The sequence below is a fragment of the Ornithorhynchus anatinus genome, chromosome 8, assembly GCF_004115215.2.
Source record: "Ornithorhynchus anatinus isolate Pmale09 chromosome 8, mOrnAna1.pri.v4, whole genome shotgun sequence".
NCBI classification, from domain to species: Eukaryota; Metazoa; Chordata; class Mammalia; order Monotremata; family Ornithorhynchidae; genus Ornithorhynchus; species Ornithorhynchus anatinus.
Genome location: NC_041735.1, coordinates 1,503,882 through 1,511,042, shown reverse-complemented (window position 1 = coordinate 1,511,042; position 7,161 = coordinate 1,503,882). Strand labels below are relative to the sequence as shown.

The window sequence follows — 7,161 nt, the reverse complement described above, 5'->3', positions numbered from 1 at the left end:
TGGTATTTGTTAAACGCTTACTATGTGCAGAGCACTGTTCTAAGCACTTGGGTAGTTACAGGGTAATCAGATCGTCCCATGGGAGGCTCACAGTTAATCCCCATTTTACAGATAAGGTAACTGAGGCACAGAGAAGTGAAGTGACTTGCCCACAGTCACACAGCTAAGTGGCAGAGCAGAGGTCGAACCCATGACCTCTGACTCCGAAGCCCAGGCTCTTTCCACTGTGCCATGCTGCTTCCCTGTATCTACCCCAGTGCTTAGAACAGTGCTCGGCACGTAGTAAGCCCTTAACAAATAGCAACGTTATTATTATTATTCTCTGTGCCTCAGTGACCTCATCTGTCAAATGGGGATGAAGACTGTGAGCCCCACGTGGGACAACCTGATGCCCTTGCATGTCCCCTAGCGCTTGAAACAGTAAGCGCTTAACGAATACCAACGTTATTATTAATAATAATAACGATGGCATTCGTTAGGCATTTACTATGTGCAAAGCACTGTTCTAAGCGCTGGGGGGATACAAGGTGATGAGGCTCCTCCTCACAGGCCGCCTCAGAAACCCTGACGCCTCAGAAACGCCTGAGAAGCAGCGTGGTTCAGTGGAAAGAGCATGGGCTTTGGAGTCAGAGGTCATGGGTTCGAATCCCAGCTCTGCCACTTGTCAGCTGTGTGACTGTGGGCAAGTCACTTAACGTCTCTGTGCCTCAGTTCCCTCATCTGTAAAATGGGGATTGACTGTGAGCCCCACGTGGGACAACCTGATTCCCCTGTGTCTACCCCAGCGCTTAGAACAGTGCTCTGCACATAGTAAGCGCTTAACAAATACCAACATTATTAAACCCTGACGCCTCAGAAACGCCTGAGAAGCATCGTGGTTCAGTGGAAAGAGCATGGGCTTTGGAGTCAGAGGTCATGAGTTCGAATCCCAGCTCTCCCACTTGTCAGTTGTGTGACTGTGGGCAAGTCACTTCACTTCTCTGGGCCTCAGTTCCCTCGTCTGTAAAATGGGGATTCAGACTGTGAGCCCCACGTGGGACAACCTGATTCCCGTGTCTACCCCGGCGCTTAGAACAGTGCTCTGCACATAGTAAGCGCTTAACAAATACCGACATTATTATTAGTATTATCATTAAACTCCAAAATTAAACTCCTCCAAAATGGCGGAGGGAGAAGGCCGTGTGGGGCGGCAGTGCGCAGGCGTGCGGCCCCTCCTGGCCGGCCGGGGTTCGGCCCCCTCTGCCCGGAAGCGGGTGGCGCCACCATCATGGCGGCCGAAGCGGGGACCGGAAGTGGCTCCGGGGGCGGCGGACGCCCCTCGGACGCCATGGAGCGGGTGCTGCCCGTGCTGCTGCTGCCCCTTCCCGCCGCCCCCGGCAGCCGGGTCGGGGCTCGGGCCCGCCTGCACGGGGGGCAGGAGGCGCTGGGCAGCCTGGCGGCCCCCGGGGCCCTGCACCTGCTGTCGTTAGCGCCCGGAGGGCGGCGTGGAGGCGGGGGCGGCCGCTCCCTCACTGGCCCCTTCCGGCAGTAAGTAATAATAATAATAATGTTGGTATTTATTAAGCGCTTACTATGTGCCGAGCACTGTTCTAAGCGCTGGGGTAGACACAGGGGAATCAGGTGGTCCCACGTGGGGCTCACAGTCTTAATCCCCATTTTACAGATGAGGGAACTGAGGCACAGAGAAGTTAAGTTAAGTGCGGGCCTTGGGCCCTTCGGCGGGGCGCAGTGGCCAGAGCTCGGGCTGGGGAGTCGCAGGGCGTGGGTTCGAATCCCGGCCCCGCCACTTGGCGATTGGGGGGCTAGTCACTTCGCTGGGCCTCAGTGACCTCATCTGTCAAATGGGGATGAAGACTGGGAGCCTCATGTGGGACATCCTGATGACCTTGTATCTACCCAGCGTTTAGAGCAGTGCTTGGCACATAGTAAGCGCTTAACAAATACCCAAATTATTCTTATTATTTGATTTTACCACGCCCCGCCCATCACCTCACCCCCCTGGGTCCCTCTCTCCTCCTCCCAACTCACTCCCCAATTCCTCTTTCCACCTTTCCCTTTCCTCCCCCCCTTTTTAAAAAACGTTTGTTAAAAAACGTTTTTTTTTAAAAAAAAGTTTTTTAGAAATCTGGAAAATGGGGATTTAAGACTGTGAGCCCCACGTGGGACAACCTGATCACCTTGTATCCTCCCCGGTGCCTAGAACAGTGCTTTGCACATAGTAAGTGCTTAAATGCCATAATAATAATAATAATAATGTGGCAGGCCCTTTACTCGCGCTGGGGTAGCCACAAGTACAGAGGTTGGACACAGTCCATGTCTCAAGTGGAGTTCACAGTCTTAATCTCCCTACATATGAGGTCACTGAGGCCCAGTGAAGGGACTTGCCCAAGGTTGTTCAGCAGACACGTGGCAGAGTTGGGATTAGAACCCAGGTCCTTCTGGGGGTCATGATAGCACTCTGTCTCTAGGCCGTGCTGCTTGTCTCTCCTGTCACGTAGGTCCAAGGGAGCCCAGACTCTCCCAACTGGGGTCCCCTCCCTCCCAGCCCATCGCCCCCCAAGTAATAATAATAATGGTGGTCTTTAAGCACTTACCGTGTGCAAAGCACTGTTCTAAGCGCTGGAGGATACAAGGTCATCAGGTTTACCCACGTGGGGCTCACAGTTTTAATCCCCATTTTACGGATGAGGTAACTGAGGCACAGAGCAGTGAAGTGACTTGCCCAAAGTCACACAGCTGGCAAGTGGTGGAGGCGGGATAAGAACCCACGATCCCTGACTCCCAAGCTCAGCTCTTTCCACTGAGCCACGCTGCTTCTCAAGTCCCGGTACAACCGGATGATTGCTTTGTGGGCAGGGAATGTGCCCTCCACCTCTGTTATATTGTACTCTCCCAAATGCTGAGTATTGTGCTCTGCACACAGTAAATTCCCAATAAATACTAAGGATTGATTGTCATGAAAGCGAAGGCAGTGACATCCCCTCAGCGATCTCACTGAGGAGACTCGGGAGTCACCGACCTTTGCTGACCTTCATTGGCCTGTACGAAAACGGTTTTGGAAATGTCGGTTCAGCTCAGAGATGATGGTCCTTCCTGGGCCCTTGCTGGGTCAGGGTTTAGGAAACAGCTTGACAGAACCTAAGCTTGCAGTGGGCAATGTGTAATGCCCTCAGCCCTGTCTCTGCTTTTTTGTTTTTTATTTATGGTATTTAAGTGCTTACTAGGTGCCGGGCAGGTTACTAAGTGCTGGGGTGTATAAAAGCTAATCAGGTTGGACACAGTCCATGTCCCATGTGGGGTTAATCCCTCTTGTACAGATGAGGAAACAGAGGCACAGAGAAGTTAATTGTCGCCCAGGGTCACACAGCGGACAAGTGGCGGAGCCAGGATTAGAATACAGGACATTTTGACTCCCAGGCCTGGTGTTTGCCCAGTGTCCGGGGCCAATGGCTTCTCCCCACCCCCGTCCACAGTTTGCCTCAAACCTAAAGTCAGACCATCCAGGATACACACATAAGAAAATACCACTCAACTCTTCTCTCATCTGGAGGCTTAATCTGTGGAAGTGTTTTGGGGGGTTGTCTAATAAGGCGTTCAATTTAGTTTTGGTCACCAAACAAGTTTTCCTGTTTTATTTCTAAGAAAGGTAGACCTTTAAACTTCGGGAGTACGGTAACTGAACCAAGTATATTGTTTTTCCTAGCTTTGTGTGGGAGAATACGGAAAATCCCATCCTACCAACTAATAAGCCCAAACTACTGACTCTCGGTGAAAACAGCGATCTGCTTGTCCACGAGTTTAATACAGAGGATGGAAAATGTGAAGTCACCACCCTACATAGGTGTAATGGGGAGACGTTAAAAAAGCTCATTGAAGATAAAAATATCAGTAAGTATGCACTGGACATGAATTCCTGATGGGAAAAATCATCAATAGTTTTTTAAAGGGTGTCATTTTATCCATGCCTATGAAAGAGTCTGCTTGGATAGGCGTTTTGGGGTCTCCACTGTTCTTTTCTGCCCACTGGTCTTTAGAACAATTCACTGCCAAGTGAATTCTATGTATCTTGAACAATAATAATAACAATTATGGAATTTGTTAAGCATTTACTATGTGCTGGGCACTGTAGTAAGCACTGGGGTGAATACAAGCAAATCATATTGGACACAGTCCTTGTCCCACATGGAGCTCCCAGTGGTAATCCCCATTTTACAGATGAGGTAACTGAGGCACAGAGAAGTGAAGTGACTTGCCCAAGATCACACAGCAGAAAAGTGGCAGAGGCGGGATTAGAACCCAGGACTCTCAGGCCTGTGCTCTATCCACTAGGCTATTCTGACTCTGTTTCTGTTCTACTGTTCATTTGGACACAAAGGGAAGTATTGTCACATGTATTGTCACATACTGTGCTTTTCACAAAATAAAAGAGTGTAACGAATACGACCGTTTTTATCATCATCATTATTAATGGATGGAAATAAGATTAAGAAAACAGATTTGTTCAAAAGTGGAAATGTTTCTATTTTTGTGCTTGCTTATTTTGAAAGAGTAAAGGGACCCAGAGCAGATTGCATTTATAGTTCACAGTCTAATTGGGTTTTTTTTTCTATTTATTGCTATCTTTCGTCCCTTTTTATCTCCCCACAGTCAGAGCAGCCATCCCTCTTTTATACCTAGATCTGTCCACATGCCCAGTACTTTGGAATTCAACCTCTTCCCACAAACCACAATATTTGCTTTTTCTGAACTATACAGTCTTTGAAACAATAGATTCAAGAAGCTGCATGGCCTGGTGGAAAGAGCCCGAACCTGGGAGTCAGGGGAGATGGGTTCTGACCCCAGTTCTCCCACTTGTAGTCAGGGGAGATGGGTTCTGACCCCAGTTCTCCCACTTGTCTGTTGTGTGACCTTTGGCAAGTCAAAACTTCTCTGGGTTTCATTTTCCTCATTTGTAAAATGGGAATTCAATACCCATTCTTCTTCCTACTTAAACTGAAAGCCCCATGTGGGACAGGAACTTTGTCTCATCTGATTATCCCATATCTACCTCAGTGCGTAATGCAACGCTTGGCCCATAGTAAGTGCTTCACAAATTTAACAATTTTATTTTAATGGTATTTATGAAGCATTTACTTTGTGCCAAGCACTGTTCCAGGCCCTGGGCATAGATTTAGGTTAATTAGGCCAGATAGAGTCCCTGTCCCACAGGTGGCTCACAGTCCAAGTAGGAGGGAGTAAAAGGCATTGAATCCCCATTTTACAGCTGAGGAAATTGAGGCACAGAGAAGTTGTGATTTTACCCAAGGCCACACTACAGGCAAGTGGAGGAGCTGGGATTAGAATTATTGCTGTATTAGAATAGAGCTCGGGAAGGGTAGAAAGGCCTTCTGCATCCTTTTAACTTCTTTGTGCCTCATTTACCTCATCTGTAAAATAGGGATTAAGACTTTGAGCCCCATATGAAACAGGGACTATGCTCCAACCTGATTAGCTTGTGTCTACCCTAGCTATTCTGGTTACTTTGGAGTGGGGCACCTGCGGAGTGGGGCGAGAGCAAGCTGAACTTTTCCGCCACCCCCCCCCCCCCCCCCGGCACACTCAAGGAGAGCTGATTCACAGCCCTCACATCCCCTAGACCCTTCCCTGTGTCATTAACAGACTCCCACCCCAGAGTTTGCTCCAGGCCTGAATCACTGTCCTTTGACTCAGATTCTGATCCTCCCACCCCCCAAAATGTTCCTTCTCTGGTTTAATCCTGGCGACTGCAGGGCTGGTCGTGCCTTGCTCGCTAGGATTCTCACCTTCGGGCCCCCCCAACACCCTCTGAGGTATTTCTGCCTCAAGAACATTTCCGGAGAAATGAATTTGATGACCGTCTGTAAAACAGAATGAAAAAATTCACAGATCGGAACTCGCCAGTGCTGATCTCTCGTTCGGAAATCTCTTGTTTTCCAGGCGTAGACTCCATCCAGTCTGTGAGAGTCCTGTCGTTCCACAGCAGCACGGCCCTCCTGCTGATCAACGAGTATATTGTCCTGCACGTGGCATTCCCTGAGGGAGGCATGGAGAGTGGCGTCCGCCACTGCTTCCCTCTGTCCGGGGCCCCTCGTGCCATGGAGGGACCCGTCGAGACGCAGCTCTGCAGGGGGATCTTGTTTGTGCTGGACCGTTCCGGCTGGATGTGTATCCTTGGGAAGGCCGACGGGAGCGGGAACATTCTGGGAGGGAAGGGGCACTTCCCCATGCTTACGGCAAGACCCTTCCCCCAGCAGAGCCCCAATGACTCGAAATCGAGACAGCAGAATTTTTACCAACCTCCCGCAAAAGACCGATCTGTCCTAGACCTGCTGGGGTGAGAACTCCTATCCTGATCTGGGCCAGACTTGTGTTTAGCATCTCTGAATTTGAGAAGAGCAATTATCTATTTTGTGGTTGGAGGGCAAAATTATACACTCCCCAAGAGTATAATTTTGTACTCTTAAAAGCATAATTAAAATATAAAAAGTATTAAAGTATAATGGCCTGAGGCACAGAGAAGTGAGCAACTTGCCTAAGATCACACAGCAGGCAAGTGGAGGAGCTGGGATTTGAACCCACGACCTCTGACTCCCAAGTCTGTGCTCTTGCCACTAGGCTATGCTGCTTCTCTAATATAAACAGATGAGACACTGTCCGTGTTCTCTATGGACCCACAGTCTGAGAGAGGGAGAACAGGGTTTTTAGCCCCTTAATCCCCATTTTACAGATGAGGCGACTGATTCCCCGAAGAAGTGAAGTGACTCGCCCTAGGTCACAGCAGACAATTTACAGAGTCAGGATTAGAGCCCAGTTCTCCTAACTTCTCTGTGCCTCAGTTACCTCATCTGCAAAATCAGGGATGGGAGACTTTGTCCAACCATATTATCTTGTTTCTGCCCCAGCACTTAGTACAGTGTCTGGCACATAGTAAGTGCCTAACAAATTCCAGAAAAAAAATTAGAGCCAAGCACCAACCCAAAGGCATGGAAACCAGGGTGTCCGCAAATCCCGAAGAGTCTGTGGAGCCAAAGTGGTGGGGGAATAGTATTTTTTGAGAACCTGCTGTGTGCAAAGCAGTGTAATGAGCATCAGGAAAAAATACCTTGGGTGAGAAGTAGACATAGTTCTTGCCCACCCTGTCCC

At 49.2% G+C, this 7,161-nt stretch overlaps 1 protein-coding gene across 4 annotated transcripts in view; it reads left to right on the top strand.

The window, feature by feature from the left end:
- Positions 1-1,267: 1,267 nt before the first annotated feature.
- Positions 1,268-7,161, top strand: part of SPG11 (SPG11 vesicle trafficking associated, spatacsin) — a 41,766-nt gene continuing 35,872 nt past the window's right edge. For all 4 annotated transcript variants that reach the window (XM_029070310.2, XM_029070309.2, XM_029070308.2 and 1 more), the window contains exons 1-3: positions 1,268-1,527; positions 3,704-3,888; positions 5,956-6,183. In XM_029070310.2, the coding sequence (XP_028926143.1) occupies positions 1,268-1,527; positions 3,704-3,888; positions 5,956-6,183 (673 nt within the window). The remainder of the gene's footprint in view (positions 1,528-3,703; positions 3,889-5,955; positions 6,184-7,161) is intronic.